We start from the raw sequence: 27586 nt of genomic DNA on the forward strand, positions 1-27586 counted from the left end.
ACCACCTTAACCAAGAAATACAAGTACCCACATCATGGACCACAGTAAGTAACAGGCATACAGTTCATCACTTTAGCTCCATCTCATTCATGTAACTATATGTTGTATGACTATAACCACAAAGAGAAAAAAATCCGATTTCTCTTCGTTACACAGAATGCCTTCAGGAAACACTAACCAGCGCACACATATACACAAACAGTTGGCTACAGTACCGTTTAGATCCTTCTCCAGCTATTCACATTTTGCCTCTTCGAAGGAATGACAGACTACACAAAAGAAACTTATGGCCCCTTTGTCTCAGAATACAATTGACAAGAGCGGTCTGTTTCATTTGCAATGCACGCTATACTATCAGCTAGATTTCTGTCTTGTGACATCTGGTTTCCCTCTAGGCTAACTACAAGTCAACGACACAAAGCTTTGTTTATGCCTTAACTCAGTCACCCACTAGCTGAGCTATGGGGTAGAACTGCAGATATTACTCCTAGTCAGAACCACTGGATATTACTTTGCATTGTAACTGATGTTACTATATGCACACTAGTGATTAGATATGGGTGCCACCTATTTAATTAACGAGGAAAAGGCTCTTATTCTGGCCTGGAAGCAGGACATCCCTAGTAAAAGAAACAGCACACCGACGCAAATGGTCAGAACGGTCGGTGAGAAGAGTCCCTTGGGTCTTCCACGAAATACTGTCCCGCCAAGAAAACCTCTTCCAGGAAGATATCGCAGAACAACGAAGGCTACAGACATTTTCCTAAGGCGTGAGATGTTTAAAACTCTTGATGTTACGGCTGCGCATCTCAAAGTTAATCATTCCAAGCTCCTACAAGGTGCCTGTATCCATGCCACCCAGCACCAGCTGCAGAAGGACCTGAACCTGCCATCACACTTGCCAGCCAAGAAACTACTTCTTACCAAACAAATGAGCCAGAATTGCCTTGACTTTGCAAGAAGATACAAAGACTGGAGGAAGTTGATGTTCTCTGATGAGGGCACCTTTATGTGTTTTCGTCCTCGTTTTAGGCGGGTAAGGAGGCCTTGCAACGTCAGTCAATGACAGTGATAGCGTAATGGTGTGAGGTTGTTTTAGCGAGAAAATGGGCAGGGGAGGACTCTACTTCCTAAAAAAATGCTGACCGGTATATGCAAGTGCCGGACAACCATATGATTGAACGCATTTTACAGTATGTCAAATGTCACAAGGCAAAAAGGGTTATGAAATTCCTCTCAGATCATGACACTGAAGTGCTGGATAGGCCAGATAACTCGCTGGATTTGAAATTCATCGAGAATTAATGCAATCGTATGAAGAATAAGTTTGCAACATGAAAGACCTGTTTAGTGCCTCGCCTTATGGATGAGATTCCCAACATATGTACATTGAGATGAATGCATAATACTTCCTTAATTTAGCAGACAACATGTCCAAACGCCTCCAGATTGTAATTGAAGTCAAGGGCAACATAACCAAGTATTAGGATGCAGTTATGCTGCATAGTTTTGTCTGTACCATTACTATATTCTCTGGAGTGTGATTTTTTTTTTTACATTATGTCCTGTGCAGTCAGTGTCTTTTGTGAGTCTATAATTATGTCTTTCCTGAAGAGGACAAGGTTCCGTCCCCTACTCTATACAGCTCTCAAGTCAGGTGGATGGGTGCAGAAGAAAATAATACAATTTTTATTTATTTTTTCTTCTCAGACGTTGTGATCCCAGAATCATTTGTTTCCTCCTGGGACATCTCCGGTGTTTCAGATTCTTGAGCCATTCAATCATGTTTGTATTTCCGCTGCAAGCATATGGAAAACATGACCGTTGACATGCAAGTGTGACAGATGCTGGGGAACTGCGTTGTGTGTCTTGGGGAAATAGGTGGCTGGCCTAACAGAGTCTGTGGCAGCTCAGCTGGGAATTAACATCAAGGGAGCGTGTTAAATGATGAGGAAGGCAAATGTGGGGTACCGCAGGTCTTACGGCAGTAACTGTCTTTCCTAGGGGGATACGAACTCACCTTCCCTGTCTACAGTTTGGCCACCATCCTTCATTACTTCAGCACCAGCACTAAATACAGCTCACAAACAATACAATTTGCTCTCACTGTAGTTCAGCCCCTTCACAATACAGTTTACTCACATCAAGCACCTCACTACAATAGCACAGACAAACTTTCAACATCAGACCATATCATCGAAGGATCTCAAGGAGCATATAGCTAATGTAGTCAGGTTCCTGCAGTCCATCGAGTTAACATCTATTTTAACCTGAGACAACAACTAAAAACAAGAATATGCACAGATGTACCCAGTTTTAACGTCACCAAAGGTATGGCAACTTAAATCACACTCAGATTTGTTCTGATCTGACTTATCTATTCAGGGTGAACCCGGACTGAATGGCCTGGTGGGAGCACCAGGACTGCCTGGACCAAAGGGTGAGATCGGACCAATTGGACCCCAAGGCCTTGTTGGTCCCCCTGGACCATATGGAGTAACAGGGCCTCAGGGTCCTCCTGGACCCCCTGGACCACCAGCATCCCCTGTCCTGGGCTCTCTGGACAGGTTCAGTCGTGAGTTAATCGTATCTGTTGCTCAAAGAAATAGTTTAAATTACACAAGACACTCCAGTGTTATTCCCTCACCAATCTATGAGCCCCACCTGTGATATTCAAATTTTTTGTTTCCTTTTTCCAGTTACCCAACTTAAAATTCTTTTTATGACAAGCGACTTGTAATTTATTAATTTTTACACGGACTTAGCTATGAATTGCTGTTTCCAGTAGTATATGTTGTTTTTGCTGAAAGTATAAAATTTGATGAATGGCATTCATTTTCTTCAACCTTTGTCATTTCTGCATAAGTCTCAGGCATCAAAAACTGGACAGTCCTTAGATTTGTCAGTTATATAAGTAAGGTGTTTTGCTTTTATGGTGCCGTGATTTTTAAACAGAAGAATGATACCCATATCATGAAAAGTGGCTTATTCAGAAAAGGGTCCATATCAGGCCAAAGCTGTTGTATCTTCTGAACAGACAACCTTTACTGTTGAGGATATAATTCTTTCATCACAGTAGCAAAGCCAGTGTGTTACCTCTTGGTTGTTTCTGTGTCAGCTGACTACGGTGTACATGTAGAGGGCAGCGGTGACGGTCTCATCATTGACGACGACGAGTATCCCATCGGCATCCCCGGCGTGCCCAACCTGCCCCGTGGCCGCCCTGGACCTCCCGGACCCAAGGGGGAGAAAGGTGGGTTCCGCCCAGCGCACCTACCTTTCACCAAGAGCAGTGGTGTCATGTCACTACAGTTTGTCATCTGGCAGAAAATTTCGTCATATTGCAGCAGCTAATTTCACGCAGTGCGACAGCAGAAAAAGTAGTTGTTCAGTTCTAAATCCATTCCATAGCACATCTTTGTGACTAGCACCATGCTCTGATATCAGTCTCTTCATATAGTTCAGCATTCAGGACGAAGAGATGGCAGTTATAACCCAAATTAAAATGGTAGCAAATTAAAATATGTGAACTATAGATTACTTGTAGTTTAAGGGAGTGTAGTGTGTACATAGTTCATGTGATTATATATATATATATATATATATATATATATATATATATATATATATATATATACATATATATATATATATATATCCATCATCCAATCCTACATTGCCCCATGAGGAGCGTAGGAGCCAGGGGCTAGGCAGTTGGTTCCGACATTTAAGATGAGAGTGACCAGCCGCACTCATCCCTGATTGGCATGACGTGAGCAATCAACCCCAACCACCCCTTGGATAGAAACCTTCAATGGCTCAATCCGACTGGAGCGCAATAATTACCCACTAAACCACCAGGCGCCAAAACTTGGTTATATGGTTACCACCCAGTGTAATAAATGATTTCCTGGTGTACAGGAAACCATTTGGCTTGTCACTCAGTGTAGAGTCACCCACAGGCAGAAGGAAGAGGAAAGAATGAAGGAAAGAAAGACAGAAGAGGGAGTGTAAAGTTACCCATAGGCAGAAGGACAAGGAAAGAATGAAGTAAAGGAAGACAGAAGAGGATGGAAGGAAAGAAGGATGGAGGAGAGGAAAGGGCAGACACCCGACAGCAGCACTACATCGAGTGAGTGGATGGTGAGCGTCCCCACCTGCCTCTGTGGTACAGTGGTAAAGTGTGCGTTTTCGTACACTGAAGAACAAGGGTTCGCGTCCCGCCAGGGTAATAAACTTTAAGAGCGTTCTTCTATCAGGGGTGCTGTGGTTGAACCAGTGTCGCATACTATAAAGTATGCTTGCACCCAGTCGGCTTGCGCGGGCCGATTACACCTGGTTCACAGACTACATACACGTCCAAAGCCACAGCAACACCACAATTACACTTACAAGCACTTCTCACTCTACATACAATCTCTACTAGACAGCCTAAGCCACTTGGTAGAGATACATTGGCTGTATCGTCCCCACTTTGGTCGGGATAGGCCGGCCCTGCAGTGAACATTCAAACGGCTGATGATATATATATATATATATATATATATATATATATATATATATATATATATAGAGTGTGTGTGTGTGTGTGTGATTACATTTCTTGACAAGAACTTCAATTCAGAGGCAATAATGGGTATGCCAAGGCAATAACGTGGCGTTGATTTCAAGTATGATGTTCATTTCTCTCTAGCAAGTACGGTTTTTCTTAACTCACTGCCTTCACACGCATCCCTGTAGTACAGTGGTCCATCTTTTCACCGTTTTATTCGTGCTCTTTATACGTCTTTTTATATATGCCGTGAATAATGTCCAACATATACATTGTCAGATGTTTACATCCACTATCTAAAGTATGTCTGTATAAATTCATTATGCTTAATATAGCTCTTATTTCAGATTTATGGGTTGACAAATCCTAGCAAATGTGTGAATGATCCTAATGCTTTCTGTTATATATGTGGAAGTTTCACTCTAAAGAAGCTCAAACGGAAGATCACGTCCCTTGTAAAGACAGCTCATCAACATTATTTTGGCGTTAAGACAGGCGACAAAGACAAACGATGGGCTCCCCATATATATCTGCTGCGTGACTTGTTCCAACTCTCTTCGCGAATGGCTAGCAGGAAGGAAAACAGGGATGCCTCTCACTGTTCCCACGGTGTGGAGAGAACCTAGTGACCACACAACAGAGTGCCACTTTTGCAAGACAAAAGTTGTGGGATTTTCTTTAAAAAAAAAAAAAAAAAAACAGCATTGTTTATCCAGATTAACCGTCGGCAATAAGACCGACCGATCACACAGAGGACCTTCCCATTCCAAGGCCACCAAATGAAGATGGAGAGGCATCTGGGGCAGCTGCCCCTGACTCAAACTTCAAGTGTCAGCCATCTGGCACAGTACCCCATCTGGTCACCCAAGGCGACCTTAACAGTCTTGTACGTCACCTAAATTTAGCAGACCAACAGTCAAAACTACTCGCTTTGAGATTGCAAGAATGGAACTTGTTGCATCCAAACACAATGGTGAAGAGTTTTAGTTTCAGGAAGTGGCTACAAAATTTGGAACGTTTTTTCAAGGCAGACGGTGGAGTATGCTACTGTAGCAATATTGCAGGTCTGTTCGAAGCCTTGGGAAGGATTCATGATCCTGACAAATGGCGACTTTTTACTGACTCCAAAAAATCATGTCTGAAGGCTTTTCTCCATCACAGTGGGAACATGTTACCCAGCATACCACTTGTTTTAGTTCCTGAGATGAAGGAAAAGTACGAATCGAAAAACTCCTCATTTTTACAAGTATGATGAATTCCGACAGAAAATCTTCAGCGACTTAAGAACGGTAGCCATGCTGCTTGAAGTACCAGGGTGTCACGAAATACTGTTGCTTCCTGTGTTTATGGGACAGCCGTGATGTGCAGCAGCACTACAGCCAGCGTGAGTGGCCTCCCCGAAGTTCCTAGGAAGCCAGTGTACACAACGTATGGAACGAACCACTCGTCCAAACGGAAGATATCATACTCCACCTCTTCACATCAAGTTAGGCTTGATGAAAAACCTCGTCAAAGCCTTGGATAAGACAGGTGCAGGCTTTGCGCACCTGAAGAAAGTCTTCTCTAAGATTGGCGACGCCAAATTGAAGGAAGGCATTTTCGTTGGGCGACAAATTCGTAGCCTGATGAAAGACAGTCAGTTTGATGCAACCCTCGAGGCAGACGGACTTAGGACTTGCAGGTCTCTTAAGAAAATTTGTGCTGGTTTTGTGGGCAGCCATAGCAGTGAAGATTACGGGAAATCGTTGAAGAGTTCCTGGTTGCCTACCATGAACTTGGATGCCGCATGTCCCGTAAATCCATTTGCTGCACTCACATCTCGGTTTTTTTTCCATTAAACTTAGGTGATGTTAATGACGAACAAAGTGAACGTTTTCAGCAGGATATTGCGGTAATGGAACAAGATACCAAAGTAGAATTGGCGCTGGTATGATGGCGTACTCTTGCTGAATGCTGACACGGGAAACCGATGTACGAGTATAGCATAAAAAGAAAAAACCGTCGTACTATGAGTACCTGTATTTACAGCGACATTTACATACAGCGGTGGAATAATGCACTTGATTTTGTGTCTGCATATTACTTTTACATCCCATATAATATTTCTCGATTTTATCAATATTCCCGATATAACCAGGGGATTGGAGCTTATTGACCTCTGACTAATGGAAGAAAAATTTCAAGGTTAAATTTTAGAAAACCTCTGAGTGATAGAGAACAAAGTAAAAACATATTTGTAATCAGCAAAGTCAGTTTACTCCAAATCGCCCATTCTCATTTCTGAACTAGATAAAAAGTTGATTTTTGTTGAGTAGTGAATTATATTACATTTCTTGTCTTTCAGAAATAGCATGTCGCACCAGACTCTAAACATTTCAGTATGTTTCTGTCAAATTCTCTTATAAGGAGCAGAAAAAAACAATGTGATTCATTTCGCATGACTCAGGTTAATTTAGAGGAATTTTTCTTAATGATTTTATCCTCACGTCAGCGACACTCGCTGTATTTCACGTACATTGCGCTCTTCATCCTGATCGCAGCCAACCTTGACTCAGACAACTTTTGATTTTTATTTCTTTGTATGAATAATACTGTTGTCAGTCAAGTGTCAGGATTCATTATGTAAACTTTGTCCCATGATGAGTAAAATAACTAAGCGACAACCATGATAAAACTTATAAACGAGTTCGTCCACTGTATACACGCATCTCAGTGTCATAACTGTCAGGAGAACAAATGTCAGAATGGTCGATTAGACTCTTGCCTGACCAAATAAACAACAAACTGGTGCAATGGTCACTTTGTCATTGGTCATTTGTGGGGACTCAGTATCATCTACCCACATAACCAAACCATATCTTACCATCATCCTATAACAGCCTTCATAACTTGCTAGGTAAATAATTTAATTTTCCTAGATTTGTCTCTCTAACTTACCTAATTTTGTGCACCCCTGACCTTCTAGCCTTCTTAACTTTATTAATCAATTTGTTCTTGTTTTACAAAGCTAGGAAACTCCCACAACTTGAATACTAAGTCATGGTTACATTAGTTTTGGTGAGCTTTAATTATAATGTAGGGAGGAGTCTTCTTGGATGCTGTTCAAATCCCCCCCCCCACAGTCAATTATTGGCCAGCAGTTGTGTTCAACGGGGCTAGGAATCTTTGTAAAGTTAGAGCCAACGGTCTACCATCTCGGCCGCACCACGACCCTTACCTAACCATCTTCTTAGCCTAACCAAAATCCTTACCTCACCACCTAGCGACCTTCCCCTCCTTACTCTCAACCATAGTTTTTTTTTTTTTTTTTCTTACAAACTACCCCTGTACAACCGATCTGGGAGACTTTTGTGCATATGAAGGGAAGTGTAACTGCAAGCTTGGTACTAGTATACAAATATTTCATTCTTAGGCAGAGACCTCATCTACAGTTACACTGAGTCACAGCCCAAGTAGAGATTCACTCACACATACTCGTACACTTCTTTAACTGCCTGAGGATAGCAGATATCTCCAGGGAGACTCGGATTTAAAAGGGGCGTGAGGAGCGTACGTCCCTTCCATTTATGGCCTACCAATGATTATTTATAACAAAAATTTTAAAAATAACTAAATTTCTATCTATTTATATATCTACGCTGCTTCCCCCAAGAAAAGGGAGGTAGCCGAGACAGAACGACACACTCCCAATTTACTCATCCACTCAAACACATTCATTCGCATCTTAGGGCCAAAAGGGAGAAGGGACAGATCCTCACCCCACCACACCGCACGAGGGACAACTGGGCAGCGCAATCAGTGACATCTGCGGCACGGCCTGACAGCAGAGCTGGTTTACCCCTGCCACATCATAATGGACCCAATGCCCATACCCGCACCTGACCTGATCAGCTGATCTGACAAAATGCGGGAGAATATCCCCTCAGGGCTGCATCATTATTTAATCATTCGCAGTTTCTCTCCATTCATTTCTGTCACGCACAGCCACTCTTCCTTGCTCTACAGACATCCCTCTCGCATCCAACTCTCTCTTTACACTGTCCATTCATCCTATTCGTGGTTTTCCTCTCAGCCTTACACCTCTTACATCAGCCCTAGTTATCTTTTTCACCAATAGCTCATTATCCATTCTCTCCATATGCCCAAACCATCGCAACACCCTCTACTCAGCTCGATCAGCCATCTCTCGAACAACTCCAGTTCTACTTCGCACTTCATCATTTCTCACTCAATCCATACGTGTCACTCCACACATACTCCTCATACATCTCATCTCCATTACATTCAAACTTTTCCTTTCTGCTACACTCATATTCCATGTTTCAGCCCCATATAACGCAGTTGGTACAACACCCTCATACAGCCTTCTCTTTACATCCATTCTAAGCGAATGACATCTAATCACTTTTTTCATTCCTCCTAGCACCTTTCCTACTTCATTCATTCCAAACTTCACTTCTGCATCTGTTCTTCCATCCACAGCAACATGTGACCCTAAATACTTAAAACACTCTACCTCCTCAAGCAACTCACCATTCAAAACTATATTCATCCTCCTACCATCTACAAACCTCGTACACTTCATCACTTTACTCTTATTCTTATTTACTTTCAATTTCCTCCTTGCACACACCCTTCCAAACTCCACTACCAACTGTCTCAATCTCTCCTCCGCAAACAGCAGCTGCTTCAGATTCCACTCTCTACCATCAACATTCACCAGACTCAGACCTCCACCTAACACTCATGCATTCACCTCCCTTATAACACCATCCATATAGATATTTAACAACCATGGCGACGTCACACATCCCAGCCGCAGCCCGACTCTCACGGGAAACCAGTCACCCACAGTATTTCCCACTCTTACACACGCTCTGCTATTTACATAAAAACTTTTCACTCCTTTTATTAACCTGCCATCAAGTCCATACAATCTTAAAAGAGTCCACAAAGCCTCCCTATCAATTCTGTCATACGCTTTCTCTAAATCCATGAACGCCCAAAACACATCCTAACCTGTCGCTAAATACTTTTCACACACCTGTCTCACAGCAACACCTGATCCACGCATATCCTCCCTCTCCTAAAGCCACACTGCTCATCACCAGTCACTCCCTCTGTACCCACTCTAACTTTCTTAATTAACACTACCATACACCTTACCTACAACACTCAACAGACATATACCTCTAAAGCTAGTACAGTACATTCATACTTATCAGCCTTACCTTTATACAACGGGACCACACAAGCACTTGCCCAGTCAATTGGCACCATACCATGCACAAAGCACACATTCAACGATCTTACTAACCAGCCACCAATAGTCGCTCCACCACCATTCAGGCATTCCACAGCACACCCATCCATACCTGTTTTCATCTCCTTTACTGCCTCGTGCACTTCCTTCATCGTGATCAAAGAATCATTCAGCTCTCCCAACACATTTACTCCTTGCACCCTTCCATCTGCCACAATCTCAGCCTCCCTTTCCACCTCTGCATTTAACAATCTTTCAAAATACTCCGCCCATCTCTTCCATGCTGCATCCATCTCAGTTTACATCCTTCCATCCTCTGCTTTTACTCGCTCTTCCTTCCCAGACTCTCCCTCTCGCTCCCTTTTCACCTCCTTCCAAAATATATGCAATTAATATCTTAAATATATTCTATCGTACAGTAATGTTAATGAAAAGAGGGATTTCGGAATAAATTTTGAGGACTTTGGTAATGAGTCAGGATGAAATCAAACTAGGGCTAATTCTACGAATTACTCCCTTTTTTTTCCAAAATGCTGGATCCGGCTCTGTATAGGGTTGGGGGAAAGGTCACTGTCTACGTATTCCCTGCGTGTCGTGATGGTTGAATGGGAGGGAAGGGTATGGACCAGAAAACCCGTTACTCTCATCAGTCTTCTTCCCTCAAAAAAATATATATCTATATATCTATATCTATCTATCTATCTATCTATCTATATATATATATATATATATATATATATATATATATATATATATATATATACAGGATATATATAAGACGCTTAGAATCTGTGCTCCGTGCCTGAATGTGTGAAATGTTAAAGAAGTAAATGGAAAATGGTTAAAGTTACAGGTGGCTAAAATGTTCAAGGGAGGAAGGAAGGACGGTATGATTCAACGACGTTGTGTGGGACAAAATAGAGAGGGAGTAAGGCACATGAACGAGAGGGTGTGACATGTATGAACACTAGTGGACAGACTGAAGAAGGAGTTGGTTTATTGATGACTGATGAACGGCGGATTTGATATATCATAACAAGGAACATGAGAAGGTTAAAGTAGTTATTATTATTCCATATCCACCATGTACTGACAGAAAAGGTAGTGAACCAGGAGAAACTGAGACTTGAGCATCGGTTGAAGAGTATGTGTGATGAAAAGAAAGCTGTACTTTCGTAGTTCATATATTAACACTCCCTATACTATGACGTATTGTTTAGTTCATTCTTATTACATCATGGCGGTTTTACTTCATTTTGGAGTGATGTTTAGCAATGAAGTGGTACATGCAGGCTGCATCTCATCATTCGTTTCAAAAGTCCCTCTAGAATCGAAAAGAATCACGTGGTAGCAGCAAAAATATCCCAAAAATATGCCATGGGACTGAAGTATAAAACATAAAGAGGTACATGGATACCCTGGTATAAAAAATGTAATGAATGTTAACAGCAACCTAACTGATTAGGTATATATATAAAAGAGGCTTAGGTGTATAATGGACACGAGCCAAAAGAGAATAATCGGGAGGATCGTCTGATCATGTGAGTGTGGTTTGAAGGTGCAACTGAGAGGAGCACGACAGAAGGGTGAGCGAGTGTACTCACCGGATGAAATGAAATTGGGATAACTGAAAACAAACGCAGACAGATGGATATGAGCAAAGACAGAAGAGTTGAATAATTTAATTGGGAATAGATTAATTTCGAAAATTTGTCTGGAAAATTCGAAGCGTGTTTGATACAAGTACTAGATGCTCTTGTGGTGTAGCAAAGGTGTACCAGCTAGCAAGGCAGGAACAACATAGGCGGATTTCAGAACAGAAAAGAAGTGGAAGTAAAAAGAGTGTATAATGCATGCAAGAAAGGAATTTGGATACAAGAGAAAATATGTTGAAGGCGAAAATTGTGGAAAGAGACTGGGAGGGAAAAAAAAGTAAATGAAGCATTTGAAAGAAAAGTAAGCGCAGTCTTCTAAAAATAGAAAACTGTCTTAGAAAGAGGTGATAAACACTGTAGAAATAAATAAGAGAAGAAAGGAAAATGAAGGGAATGGAAATGAAATAAGCAGCAGATGGGAAGACATTTTAGATGCTCGCAAGTATCTCAATATGTCACTCTGCCACTTAAGCAAGAGACTGAGTTGTATGTAACAAAAGAACAGACCGTAGTTTGTTACTATTCACAAACAGATTGTATCTGGTTTTAACCCAGCTTGGCGAAAGGGTTGTGATTAACCAGGGAATAAACCTTTTTGTTTTGTTTTTAACAGCAGATGAAAGTTCAAGGTCACTTGGCAAAGTCAGCTTTAACAGTTTTGATCCAGTTTAGCCCAAATGCTGGAAGAAGGATTGAGGGTAAGCCAAGAAAGAAAGGACGTAATTTTGAAAACAGTCCAAGTGTGCCTTTGTGTGAACAAAATAATTAAAAACAGTGCTGACGTGATTTAACCCTTTCAGTTCTCAAATAGGTCCCAAGGTCACGTCTGACGCATTGTTTTGGAAAAAAAAAGAAAAAAGTCAAGGCTTGCAAATAAAGAAAAAAAATATATCATATTCATGCACAAGGAAGTAATACACATCTGCCTATAAAACATTAGAGCTCTAGTCGCAATACAAGTGCTGCAAAAATGATGGGAAGTTGTGTAGCAAGTGGTGTGTGGTAGCGTGCCGAGTATTGCCGTCTCGGTGGGTAGGTGATTTCTTGGTGCATAGGCGACATGATTGCCATGTTTGTTTCCGTGTTTTTCCATAAAAAAAACTGTGCAACGATATATGTACTGTACATTATATCTCACGTGATTTGTGAATGATTCTTGAGATGTTTTCTTTACAAACAACAAACTAAGCAGTTACAAGATCCTTATCAAACTATCATTACTAGTTACTACTAATTTATTTTACTTTGCTCTTATTTTGCTTGGTACTGTCCAAGGCTGTGGGGGTGAGGACATGAAAGTAAGCCTACAAGCTTGCCTTTTGTATGTACATATGTTTATTTCATTGTTGCTAACTATATCATCCTTTGTAATTACAGGCAACAGTAGAGACAGTGACCTAATACTTATTATTTCTCAAAATTGACGGTGTTATAAGTATAACCAGGAAATGTGAGAAACTCATGAAATATAAATCAGAAAAAAGTAAGGAGATACGAACAATCATTTGTCAGTGAAGAAGGCAACAGTCGCTGCACGTGTATGTCCGCCTGGTAACAAATAAATACATGGTACGTGTATAAAAGGCTACAGAAACAACCTTAGAAACCTAAAATCTTAAATCTGTATACATTTTCCCTCAAGCAGACACTCTAACACCCAGGAAATGAATAAATATTGAGACATACAACGCAGAAATCTCTTGCTTGCCTGTGACTTGGTAGCTATGTGCGTAAGCGGGAGGCAGGGAGTGGGGGATTGGAGGAAGAGTGGAGAGTGGAGGGTGGGAGGTAGAGGGGTGGGGGATCGGTGAGAGGCAGGAGGGTGGAGGATGTAGAGGGTGGGGGATTGGAGGGAGGGAGGAGGGTGGAAGGGTGGGAGGTAGAGGGGTGGGGGATCGGTGGGAGGTAAGGGGGAGGAGGAAGGGGGATATGAAAGGGAGGAGGGAGATGAGAGCTATGTATCATCCAGATCATTAAAAATTTATTGCAAACAATATTCTTTTTCTAAATGAACTGTCTGATACCAAAATAGTAAAAAATATTGCCCGATCAACAGTATAATAGAACCAGTACGTGCAACCCAACCCCCCACCATGATTAGCTCTTGCCAGACTGCGTAAACTAAAATATTGTGATCTACACATACCTGGTAGAAGCAGAGGGGTCTGGGGAGCGACTTGTATCACTATTTCATTCACCAGCCTCACGCAATAGTTTTCATTCATGCCTAAATATGCTGCCACGGGAGTGGCTAGAAACCCCTACCGAGAAACCGAGAAAGCCACTATAGTGGCCAGGAGACCTGAAAGGGTTAAACTAAATTGATAGAAATGTTAGGGTATCAGCCAAGAGGTTGGTCAATTGTTTCTTTAGAATAGGTCAAAGGTCAAGGTCACGTGGCAAAGGCAACCAAGCTTGGTGATAAAGTTCAGGGCAAGCCAGGGATAAATATCAAAGTCACATGGTGAGGACAAAATTCAACGTACCGGGTACGTCTTTGTAGTGTATTAGTATTTACTTGATGTTTATCAGCATCTGTTCTGCTTGCCTGCACTATTTTTTTCACCCCTGAAGATGAAGTTCAGGGAAGTGGTGTGGGTGACCCAGAAAAAAAGGTTTCCGTCAGTCCATCCGTCCGTTCGTTTGACAGTGAGTGTGTTAAGTAATTCCTTTCAGGCTGACGGTGTGCCCTCGTTTTAGTGGTCGACACGTTCACGTAACTCAAAAGTCACAGTGACAGAGAAAAGGTCTAGACCGTTCGTGTGGTAATCCCCAGTGACATCATAAGCGAATCACAGACAGCCAACACACCAGCCGTATCCTCCCTTCCCACCTTGCCCACTCTCGGCTCATGCTCATACTATTTTTTTTTTTTTTTTTTTGTTTTTGTGTGTGTGGGGGGGAAAGGCAGGAATTGCCTTTGTTATGTGTTAAATAGTAGTAGTAGTGGTAGTAGTAGTAGTGATAGTAGTAGTGATAGTAGTAGTAGTAGTAGTAGTTGTTGTTATTGTTGTTGTTGTAGCAATCAATCAGTCAACGAATTTTTATTTCGTGTACATGGTACCAGTACGAACATGGTACATGGGTTACAGGTGATTACTTAATTAAAATTAATATAGAGAAAAGGTGAATTTTGCCGAAATTGCCGATCAGTTACATTACATAACATGTAATAATAGACCCATATCTGAATATGTACCAAGTGCAGCATTATAGCAAATCAAAGTAATTTCATGGGGTGTTGAAATTTACAGTTTTTGAAATCCAGCATAGGTTTACAAGAACTGTGATGTACTTGAGAAATATAACAAAAGCATGAAAAGTTAATGTATGCTTACACCCCAGAATACGTGACAGACGTATGGATAAATCAATAGACACAACATTTTAAAAAGTAATACCATCATGGGCTACACTTAAAAACATACGGCAATTCTTAACCAACACCTGTCCTTGGCTTGCGCCTTTATACCCAACTTTCTCGTGCCTGAATTACACCAAAGTCATTGTCATCTAGCGTAATACAGTAAACAGTTTGGAACCAAGACTTTATATTTTGTAGATAAGAGCCTGTTTTCCAGTTCATAGGACATATTTTATATATTTTGTTTATCTTACTCTGGATTCCTCCATAGTTTCTAGGTTATAAGATGGCTACGTGGTGCCTCAGAAGGAATACTCTGCAGTTCATGATTGATCGAATATACAAGCATATCAATATTTTTTAAATAGAATTATTTAATGCAACTTAAAATGCTTTTAAAATCCTACTTTATCAACATTCCACACAGACATCTCATAGTCTGGTGTACAGAATGGATTAAAAAGGAGAAGCAAAGTCCTAAATGATGTCTTTAAATTTTCGGATCATACAATAAAACCTAGCATAAAATGAATTGAGTCCAAATTCTTCATCACATATGTCCAGCAGATTGCTCCATAATGTGATGTCCAAGATACTTAGAAATTTTAACATGCCGAGCTTCCTCAATATTTCCTAGATTCAATATCAGGGCCTCATCATTATTAGATATCTTGAATACCATATTTTTTAATCATCAGGTTAAGACTGTCCGCATCCAATTCCAACCTCTTTAATATCACCTCGAAATCTTTTCTCCTATGTAACACCACCACTAAATCGTCAGTGTAGGCTAATACTGTATATTCATAATCATAATTCCGTGGCAGCATTCTATTCCCCTATCTACTATATCATTCAATACATCACTGATATATGGTTTGAATAGTACTGGTGATAAAATTTCTCCTTATCGTACCCCTTTATTTATAATTTTATATTCTTCTTCCGTACCTTCCCAGATTATACGAGTTGACTGATTCCTAAGACAGAGCACAGTAATGAGAACAATATCTGGGGGAATATCCTTGTGAGTAATAGTTTCCGTAATATGAAATGAACTAAAATGTCGAAAGCTTTCGTCAAGTCCACAAGTGTGGCATATACTTTATCCCCATTTACGTAAAAACTAATTGTCTGCTTTAGGATCAAACACGCATCCGAAGTTGAAAACTCTCCTCTAAAACCAGCAGTAACAGTAGTAGTAGTAGTAGTGGTTGTAGTAGTAGTAGTGGTTGTAGTAGCAGTAGTAGTAGTAGTAGTAGTAGTAGCAGTAATAATAATAATAATGAAGTACAAGTACAGTTTCTTCCTGTGCATTTAGAGAAAACACGGAAACTGCAAATCCAGTCCTGTGATATATATGCCGATTTGAAAGAATTACAAAAATAATATTACTGAGTCAACAAACTAGTATCCCGATGATCGCAATGGTGGCATATGTGAAGAGGTTAGATCTCAGAAAACTTTCCCACTCAGTGAGTCGTCGTCGTAGTAGTAGTAGTAGTTAGTAGTGGTGGTAGTAGTAGTAGTAGTAGTAGTGGTTGTAGTAGCAGTAGTAGTAGCAGTAGTAGTAGTAGCAGTAATAATAATAATAATAATGAAGTACATGTACAGTTTCTTCCTGTGCATTTAGAGAAAACACGGAAACTGCAAATCCAGTCCTGTGATATGTATGCCGATTTGAAAGAATTACAAAAATAATATTACTGAGTCAACAAACTAGTATCCCGATGATCGCAATGGTGGCATATGTGAAGGGGTTAGATCTCAGAAAACTTTTCCACTCAGTGAGTCGTCGTCGTAGTAGTAGTAGTAGTTAGTAGTGGTAGTAGTAGTAGCATTAGTATTATAGTAGTCAGCAGATGGGAGCCCGTTCTACAACAAATACCAAGATAATGAGGTATCTTCCCTCCTTCCCCTATTTTGTATCCCTAATTAGTTCTGGACAGGGGGCTGACCTCCCTAAAAGTAATGGTGGAAATTTTGGTTGGTGGAAGACATTATGAAGGAACCAGACGAACCGATCTGCAAAGTTTCACTGAAATCCAAGGATTCACAGTCCCTTATTTCTGATCGTTTTTATTTTGGGGAAAGGGACTGACCCTCCAAGAAGAATGAGGGAAGGGAGGAGGTCACGCCTCCCAAATATCGCATTACGGATAAAAGTGTATTGTGCAACATGTACTACGATATTAAAGCCATGTCTGTCCTCCTTTCACTATAATTTTATATTTGTTATAAAATCGTACCATAAAGCACCCCATCTGTGTGAGGCTCGAACTTACCTGCATTACAGTACGATGTTATTATAGCCTGTCGCTAATATATATAGAAAGATAGATAGGTAGATATAGAAAGATAGATAGATAGGTAAATATTAATAAGGGGTGGAGGCTCATCACCCTAAAAATCATGGTTGAAGAATATATATAGTGGAAGACCTTTGGAGAAACCAGACGAACTCACTTGGAAAGTTTCACTGAGATTTATCAACTAGCACAGGCACACACACACACACACACACGCACACACACAGTGTGGCGTATATTACACCACAAAGTATTGTGCCTCGCATTTCATCTACACACGAGGTTTCAGTCCCTCATGGCTTTTTCATCATTTCATCGACACATGTGGTACCACTACCAATAGAATTCAATTTCTCTTCCCTCCTCACCTGTAGTGGTGCCTAAACCAATCAAATTTGTATATTCAGGCGACCTAGGCCTACCAGTGCTCCGCCCACCTCATTAGCGGGCATAAAACCGAGTGGGCGACCTAGCTCCGGCCTTCTTTCCACTCAGAACTTGACCCGGCTACTACCTGCCTTGCTCTCCATCTCTCCTGGTAAATCTGGCCACGTGGTACAACTTTACATATACAATACACATAAACACAACAGCCCAGCACTCCCGCTTCTCACTAAATTCATTACTCATTATCTTAGTCTGTAACTATTCATTCATGTAATTGATCTACACATGCTGTAATGTAATGGCCTTGTACTATTTTGAAATCATGCAATAACTCTGTATTGCTCCAAATCAGTAATCACTGCCCTGTATTTCTTCCCAACACATTGGCATTTACTTATCCTAGCCATTTGCCTTGGTGTAGCCCCTAGTAAAATATATATATCCCCATAACCAAAGACGACACAGTGGTGACCTCCAACCTCAACACACCGTCACAACATGTTGACTCTCACGCAACGGTATAGAGCGAGTTAGATTGATAACTACAGTTACAATAAAATCTACTTACCTACCCCTATTGTACAGCCACAAAAACTAAGCTTTACCAGGGTCCAGGTGAAATAAAGTATAAGGTATGTGTAATATGAACAAGATATGGAGACCCATAGGTAACTTCTTGTGTAGTATTAACAAGATCAGAAAAAGATGTCGAACACATGTGTAAATATTTCATTTGTCTCAATAATTGACTAACTGTATGCTTAACTGTAACCATACTCCTTGCAGATCATAAAAGGGACCACAGCTATATACTTAGGAGTTTACACTGTTAAAGCTTTTGCGGCTTTCTCTAAAACGTGTTTCCAAGAAAAATCTGAACAGATTTGAATTTGGTATTTTCCACTAGGCTAAATGGCAAAATACTGAGCTCAAATTAGTCAGCAAAACATATTAATAGTAGGATTTTCAACCAGGTAGCTGTATCAATTAGTTTCTGAAATATTTCAATTTCAGCTATGCAGTTTTTGGAATAAAAATGAGTGCATCACCAAAAATAGGTCAAGTTCATTTTTACTTGGCTGGGCCAGGCACGATTTTCTCATATTTGGAAAATCGAACCTTTTTTCTTACCAACTCTAAGAGAAACATCTGGCGCACCTGGCAATGCAATTTTTAGCTTCCTAAACCCATCCTGTGCTTCGCAATAAAAAAAAAAAATCGCCAAATGACATCAACACGCCGGTGAAAAATAAGAAGACACATGACTGCATACATGGCTGTGAAAACTGAGTAGACACAAGACCTCCTACACGGCAGTGAAAACTAAGCAGACACATGACTGCCTACACGCCAGTGAAAGCTAAGAAAGACAAAATCGAATCCAACCAGCAAACGCTCTGCCTGTGGCAGTTTCATCTGTCTGTCTGTTTGTTTCTTTGCCTGCTCTCTACAGGTCACAATTTTGCCTCAATCATTGTGAAATAAAATCAGAAAGTAGATAGGCCTGTCCATAAACCCTGGAAGCCTACTGCTTTTCATCAAAATCGGTCAAAGGTCCGGCTGGGCTGGGTGGGGGGGTTGAAACCCCTCAATGGGTCCGAAAATCGTTGGAACCCATTGACCAGAAGTCAATCAGCAAATGGGTTGTAGAATGTATCTTAAAATTCACTTCTTACATTCCCATCTTGATTTCCTCCCACCTAATCTGGGCATGATAAGTGATGAGAACGGAGAAAGGTTCTACCAAGATATTTCGGTGGTGGAAACTAGATACCAAGGGAGCTTCAGCCCAAATATGATTGGTGATTACTGCTTGTTTGTACACTGGGAGACCATCACCTCCCACAAGCACAAGAGTAAATGTCTCTCAGACACTTTTGAACGCTATTGACCAACGCTAAAGTTGAATATAATGACGGCACTTAATGTTACTTAATGATTTTTTTTTTTAATTCAGATTCTTATTTTTTAAAACCATTTTTGTAATGGAAGGTTGCACATTATACAGTTTGGTTTTCATACATGAATATCTAAATATGATGTAATAAAGTATGGTATTTACTGAGCACTCAAGTTTGCTTTCCAATGTGACGATACTTAATATAATATGGAATACAGAGTAACATTATATTATATATTTATAACATTTGAAAGTGTATAACTTGAAAATGTGACGTATTGGCAAAATTCTAACTTCATATTTGAATTCAGGGTCACAAATTCAGTTAAAAAGAGAACAATTTCCTTTTAATAGGCAGACGAAAATTTTTTTTTTTTTTCCATTATGAGAGTTGTTCTAGGTAGCACTCCCTGAACGATTTACTTCACTTAATATCCTTTATAACCTTCCGCACACAAGCCTACGTTCCCAAAGAAAACTGTCGATTCTAGGAATGTATACTTTCAGCGTGCAACAAGCACAACTGCTACGGAATACGCTCAGCGAAATCTGTGCCACCTGGAATACAGCAGTGGGACTTATTACATTCCTCAACGAAATTGGGCGGAGGATATGTAATGTATTCATCCGTGTCTGCTTGTCTGATTGTTTACATATCTCAAAAAGTTTATATTAGATTTCAATTACATCTAGCGGATAGATATGCAGAGGATCAAGGAAAAGTCAGATATATCTTGAGGTCGATCCGGATCCTGTTGCAGGAATAAATCATATGCCTTATTGGTGGAGATATGCGTTCTCTGACACTGTAACATGGCAGGCTAAGATCGTAAAATTAGCTGACAAAGTGAAATTGTAGAAGTGTTCGTTTGGTAAGAAAGAGAAATCACAACAGTCAATCATTAACCTTATTGTCATTGACGGAGACATGCGCCCTCTGTGTGCTTTGTAGTTCAGAAATAATAATTGTGTATTAGTGGGCGTTAATGTAAGTTTTCTTCTTGTTTTGTGCAGGTGACAGAGGCTCCCAAGGACCCAAAGGCGACCGAGGCTTCCCAGGTGTTGGTGGCCCCCCAGGTGAGTGATCTCAATCCCTTCCAGGTGTAGGAGTCGAGGCTAGGCTACCACAGTCCACTGCATCAAACCTTCTCACACCCATGACGTATTTAAAATTTTGTTCTTGCTGCCATTAAAAATTTTTCAGGTCGATGAGGCTATATATCATTCATTAGCTTTCATTTTAGCTGCGCCCACAGAAGCGGACAAATCCTGTGTGTGTGTGTGTGTGTGTGTGTGTGTGTGTGTGCGCGCGCGCGCGCTAATTGTCACTCACTGAGTCAGTGTACCTTTTTGAAGAACGGAACTTATGTCTTACGGGGGGTAGGTTATGTATTCACCGGTTTGTCTGTTTGTTTGCCCAGACGATATCTCCATAAGTTCTCAATGAAATTCAATGAAATTTTGTCGATGGGTGAGCCATGGGCCAAGAAAGAATTGATTAAATTTGGGGGTGGTTCCAGACTCGCATCCGGAGTATCCCGCACAATATCTCCAAAAGTTCTCAATGAATTTCAATGAAATTTTGTGGAAGGGTGGATCATAGGGGAAGAAAGAATTGATTAAATTTGGGGGCGGATCCTGATCCGATATGTCCCGCACAGTATCTCCAAGAGTTCTCAATGGATTTCAATAAAGTTTTGTGAAATAGTTGGCCATAGGTCAAGGAACAATTGAGTAAATTTGTGGGCGGATCCATGGGCCGTACTTACAAGACCTACATCATAGTTAGGTGAAAGTCAGAAATGTGAGACTTAAGGAGCACTTCATCATAACAAAGTCCAGACTCGAGACTTTGTTAGGTCGAAATCATAAGTTGCTGAGATAGCGGTTTCCTACATGCAGTACTTTCGAGTTTTGAAAACTGAAAAAAACAAAAAACAAAAAAGCAGCAGAGAAATGACGTAACAAAAAATCTAAAATTACTACTATATTTTCTTCAAATGTTTTCTGCGAAAAGTCAACTGATTAATGTCAAGTTTTAGAAATTATTTATTTACCACTTTGTTTTACTGCGCACGAGGACGTGTTGCCTCACTACACTCACAGTCTAAGTAACATACAGTCGTCTCGCGCGCAGCTTGATGACGTCATGAGGATGACGTCACCCGGCCTTCCAGATAGAAAACGAAAAGTAAAGGGATAACTCAAGTGTGACTAGTATACCCTGTTCACTCGTCTCTACTGGCTAGATCCAAGAAAAGTTTGAATCAAGGTTGCTCATCGGTTTCTGCAACACTGAGGAGCATGGTAATTCTACAGCTCTTCTTATTTAACACAAATATTTATATTTGTAAACTGCTTGCAATATAAGCAGTCAGTTTAAATATGGATTTATTTCCAAAGCTAAAGAGGTCAAAGTTAGCTTTAAAAGGTTACCATTACCAAAGAAAATTAAAGTTGATTATAAAGTTTAATAAAACGATAAGTGACATTTGAAGTAAATGCAAGCATGTCATAGCACAACATGCGGACGTACAGTCGTCAACACAAATTCGCTGCAAGCCTGCTCGTGTGATGTGGTTGTTTTGCTGGCAACAGTGTATGGGAATTAGTTGCCATACAGGCTTTTATACGCTTTAAAGACGTGTTTGTAAGAATTAGTACTATACATCGCCCAGAATGCAATATTCTTTATATCTGATTAGCATAAAAATGTGCAAAAAACGACAGAAGAACGTTGTGGAATTATAAAACTTCTGATCCCTCCCTCGTACCCATTCCATGCCCCTTCGCGCCCTTCCTCTCACCTCACCTCTCCCCCCCTGCTTTCCTTCATTTCTACTCCCCTCTCTCCGCACCCTGTCTACCTTATCCACGGCGCAGATCTAGGTAAGGAACCGCACTCTTCTCCATTTCTTGTCTCTTCCTGTAACTTTTTAGCCCCTCAACATTCGAGAGTATCTTGCCATGCCGCAGTCTTTTTCTCCCACTCTCTATTCCAAACATGATGCAGCAATTCGAAACATTACTGGTTATGATCCTGATTCATGAATCAATAAACAGTATGAGGAGGATGGGAACATTTTCTTTGGAATGAGAGAGAGAGAGACAAGTAGGAGGAATGGGCACAAATGTTTGTTTAATTTCGCCTACTGAAAAAATAGCCACCGGCTGCCATGCTCAACACACACACACACACACACACACACACACACAGTAAGGGATACATCACAAGAACGAGACCTTAAACGTTTCTGTATCTAGCGGCTGTTAGTAGTGACAAGGGGTGCAGAAAAGAATAACTGGAATAAAAGAAGTGGGAAGGAGACGGGGAGGGTGAGAATGGGACTAGAACAAGAAGGAATATTGATAATTAGCCTTGGATACGGTTAGTTTTACTTATGTACTGCGAGCAGTTGAGAACAGGACGGGCTGGATTTAGTAAACAATCAAGAGAGAATTGCGATGCACCTGTCGGGTTACTGCCGTGAATAAATGAATGAAGGTAGAGAGGGTGGGGAGTGGAGAAAGTGGAGCGGCATGAAAGTGAGTGGGGGGTAGGAGAGAGAGGGAGAGGTGGGGGAATATCAGGAGGAGAAGGGGGACAGAGGGGAGGGGAATTTAGACACGGTTATAATGAGGAATGTCAGAATATTAAGCGCGTACGTCGTTCCATAACATTCTTCCGTCAACTCTTGCATTTTTTTATACTAATTAAATACTGTATACGGAATATTGTACACTAGACAGTCTATAGTACCACTTCTTAAAAACACGTCTTTAAAATGTATAAAAGTCTATGTGGCAACTAGTCAAAATACACTGTTGCCAGACCAAAGGACTCACATCACACGAGTAGACTGCAACGAATTTATGCTGACGACTGTACAGCTCCGGACAGATGAAACGGCTACACCCCATCCACCAGCGACTTGGTTTGGGTTTCAGTGGTTCTGGTAACAGTTGCAGGTGGAGGGAGGGGGGATGTGGGAGGGTGAGGAGGGGAGAAATGTGGGCGGAGTTATATAGGGGGTAGTGTGGGAGGGCGAAGAAGCAGCAAAGTCTGGCTGGTGGGAGGGGGAGACGAATGGTTGGGTAGCGGAGACGAGAGTCTGCTGGAGGGTAAGACAGGTGAGTGTGATTAGATGAAAAGAAATTACAAAAAATGAATTATTATAATATCTGCTGCATATATTGCATTTTATCTACTAAATAAAAACACTGTCTATTATTCACCACCGTATTTGGGTATCCTACTCATCATTATTATCCTTTGGATATTAGGCAATAAATAAAGATATTGGACGGTCTTTCGGACCCGAACCAATTTTTTCATAACTTTTTTCTTCAGCTATTTCCGTATTCCTATTATCCCTCGTGCTTGAAGTCCCCCTTTTTTTCACTTTCTCCTACGCCCTACATTTTTTTTTAGGCATAAGGCAGTTTAACTTTCTCTTTAAATAACCATATTTGTCAACAAATATTCCTTTCATTAATCTATTTAATTACCTGTTTTCTTTCAATATGCATTTGTCTAATAATGGGTGTTACACCTTAATTGGCGCCGCTATTTGAAGTTTTGAATAAATTTGGTCTAAATTTACGCATATATTGCAGTCTCTCTCAAGTAGGCTGGCAACCTCACACATCCTCCCCCCTGCTTTCTCCTTCTCTCGCTACCCGTTCCCTCCTTTCCTTTTGTAGTACTGTTTATCTATTCTTTCTCATATTTTTAACCTCATTCCTTCTTACAAACTTTTAGTGCCATAGGAATTTCTCCCTTATCACCTACAGTCCTACTACATGAAAGTGGAAAAAACTGCCATCGGGAAAAGAATAACTGGAAAATTATGGCGAAGGTTACGATATTAATTATTTAGAATGAAAGTGTTGGCAGATACGCATTCTTGACGTGATTATCGCAGCCACAGCATTTCGCCTTCATAAAACAGAAGGACTATAGGTTTCATGCATTACCTCCTTACGTCCAGCATTACTGTGCAGAACGCCATGTATAACACATTAAGGACCACAAGGACAGTACTGGTAGTCATCGTGATTCTCATGAATCTCTCCATAGGCTATTGAAAACAGTGCTTTAAGCTCAACTTCAGAATTATGTTCTCATCATGGCAATGATAGGCAAAGATAATAAAAACAATATATACAACCAAATTATCATTTATTATACAACAAAGCTCAAACTGCCTCCGTGCTGCAGTCTCAAGGGTGTAACCAGCTCACACAATCACATGTAACCTGATGAAATTAAATACATGATCCTATATATATATATATATATATATATATATATATATATATATATATATATATATATATATATATATATATATATATATATATATATATATATATATATATATATATATATATATATATATATATATATATATATATATATATTAATAACCATGAACAACACTGTTTGATTTAAAATTTATTTTGTTGGGTAAAGCAGAGTACACTAACTAGCATGGCAACCTACCACACGGAAACCACCATGTTGCACTACACGCCACAGAAACCGATGCACAGACCATGATATCAGCGAAAAGACTATGAGAAGAGTATTGCACGAAGCAGGGTTGCATCACAGGACCCTAGCAAACGTTATGTTGACAAGCCAGAGGATTTTTGGAAGTGTGTCACTGAAGGCGCAACTGCTGAAGAAGGAATAATACTCGTTGAGTATTATTTATGAGGTTTTCGCTTGTATAAACTAAACTATTCAGTCATACATGACCATAAAAATATATTAATAATTACAGCAGGGGGACAACCAGTTTCGTTACAACGTCAGTCCATGCAGAGGAAATTACTTTGGGCATACAGGGTTACTCGATGTTAAATTTCATAAGTGTAGAGCCTGTATGATTATATATATATATATATATATATATATATATATATATATATATATATATATATATATATATATATATATATATAATATTGTGTGCGTGTTATTTGCACAGCTAACAACATATATATTTCATAGAATAACAAGAGCAATGAGAGCAATGAGACTTAACACTTAATACCTCTCAGCATCCTGTTCATCCACCACCCTTTTCGATAACAGCCTGCAGACGTCTTTGTATATTACCTGTGTGACATTTCACATGGTCAGGTTTACCCCGGAAGACTTCCCATACTCGCCGGGTGTGGTCCAGTGGCTCCTGGGGTGTGCGTTCCTGTTCAGGCTCCCACGAAGTTATCATTGATCCCCAGAGATTTTCTATGGGGTTGCAGTCCGCACCCTTACTGGGCCAGGGCAGAAGCTGGAAGCGAGGGTGTTCCTGGAACCACTCCTGGACCACGCGAGCCTGGTGAACGGGGCATCTGTCCTGGACAAAATCTACTGGACCAGTAGGAAAGGGATAGTTGCTGGCAGAAAATGAGGGCAGAAAGAAGTTATTAAGTATATCAATATACTTCTCTGAATTGAACCGACCCTCTATGTGGTGCATGTCACCCATCCCATGCCAGCTTACCCACCCCCAAATATTTACGTTCACGTGTCCACTCCTGGCCACATGAAATACGTTTTCCTGGTTGTATCTGTTGAAAGAAGGAGACTAGCATTAATAATCTTCAAGGTATAATTGCATATTTGTTTTATGCTAACAAGAGGTTCTTAACAATATTGGGAAATGTTAATGACATGCCATGAATGCCTGTCTTACTTCAGTGCAACTGAGGAATAGCCTACACTAAAGAACAAGCATGTGAAATGCGTGGTTGCCTTATAGAAGTTCATTTATAGGGTTACTAACTGAACAATGGTAGGATAAATATTGATTACGTAGGGGGAGCCTAAATTGATGGTGCGAAATATGCAAAGATGATATCTATATGTATGAGTAATAGATCATTAAATAACCTGTTCGCTAGGGATAAGATTTGGTAGGTTGTCTTTGTCAGTCTGTGTGCCATAGTTCAGGTTGGTATGGTAGCAGTGACACATACTAAGTGAATATGCATTATGAATGTAAGCACGTAGAGTTATTACATTTACCACTTTTAGGATTCCCAAGGGATAAATCAACGTCTGTCTAGTGTGGGTATTATTTAAAGTTGTTGACTTCATGCCAGCGTGATCTTTCCATCCCATTAGTATTTAAAGTTTTTGTTTGTTTTAGGGAAAATGTTTTACAGTCACTAATTCAAACACTGCGTAACCCTATATACCCAAAGTAATTTACTCTGCATGGACTCTTATTAGTAACTATTTTATTGATGTCGCTGACGTTGTAACTAAACTGGTTGTCCCCCTGCAGTAATTATTTATATATTCTTATGGTCATGTATGACTGAATAGTTTAGTTTATAGAAGCAAAAACCTCAGAAATTATACTCACCGGGTATTATTCCTCCTCCAGCAGTGGCGCCTTCCGTGACACGAAGAGGAGAAGGTTTTCTCATCTGTCCATATATCACTCTCTTCCAAAAATCCTCTGACTTGTCAACATATTGTTGGGCAAACCGTAACCTTCCCTCGCGATGTTGGTCAGTCAGAAATTCCTTGTTTGCTGGGGTCCTATGATGCAACCCCGCTTCGTGCAGCACTCGTCTTACAGTCCTCTCGCTGACATCAAGATGCAGCGATTCCCTTATGGCTACCGCATTTGTCTGTGGATCGGCTTCTGCGGTTTGCACAATATCTTGCCTCTGAGCAGTAGTGCACCATGATGGTCTTCCCCGTGGTAGGTTGCCATACCAGTCAGTGTTCTCTGCTCTGGCAAACAATTTTAAATTTAGAGTTCATAGTGTTGATCATGGTTATTGATAAAAAATGCCATGAAAATAGAAAACTTTGGGTAATTTCTTATATGTAACACAGAAAACACAAATTCTTTCCACATAGGAACCTCATCATACAGAAACCTGGTCAAATATATTTCAATGAAAAATACTATTCATATTTGAGGCGTGTAGAGCAGAAGGAGCTTACTGACCAGAATCCCAAATTTGAGATCCTGTTTACTTAGTCCTGTTTGAATTACCCTCTTTGAAAAACTAGGCGACATTCGACCTTCTTCCCCTACACAAGAAAGCTCAAAGTCACGTAGATTATGGCAGGCCCTAAACTACGTGAATATATATATATATATATATATATATATATATATATA

General features: G+C 40.4%; 1 protein-coding gene across 1 annotated transcript in view; it reads left to right on the forward strand.

Moving 5' to 3' along the window:
- The window catches only part of LOC145391426 (uncharacterized), a 343680-nt gene that overhangs the window by 253455 nt on the left and 62639 nt on the right, over positions 1 to 27586 (forward strand). The window contains exons 9-11 of the mRNA XM_080266038.1: positions 2386 to 2575; positions 3119 to 3253; positions 20445 to 20507. Of these exons, the coding sequence (XP_080122164.1) occupies positions 2386 to 2575; positions 3119 to 3253; positions 20445 to 20507 (388 nt within the window). The remainder of the gene's footprint in view (positions 1 to 2385; positions 2576 to 3118; positions 3254 to 20444; positions 20508 to 27586) is intronic.

The sequence above is a fragment of the Coenobita brevimanus genome, chromosome 18 (genome assembly GCF_032717465.1).
Source record: "Coenobita brevimanus isolate Jiangsu-jjx chromosome 18, ASM3271746v2, whole genome shotgun sequence".
Classification (NCBI taxonomy): domain Eukaryota; kingdom Metazoa; phylum Arthropoda; class Malacostraca; order Decapoda; family Coenobitidae; genus Coenobita; species Coenobita brevimanus.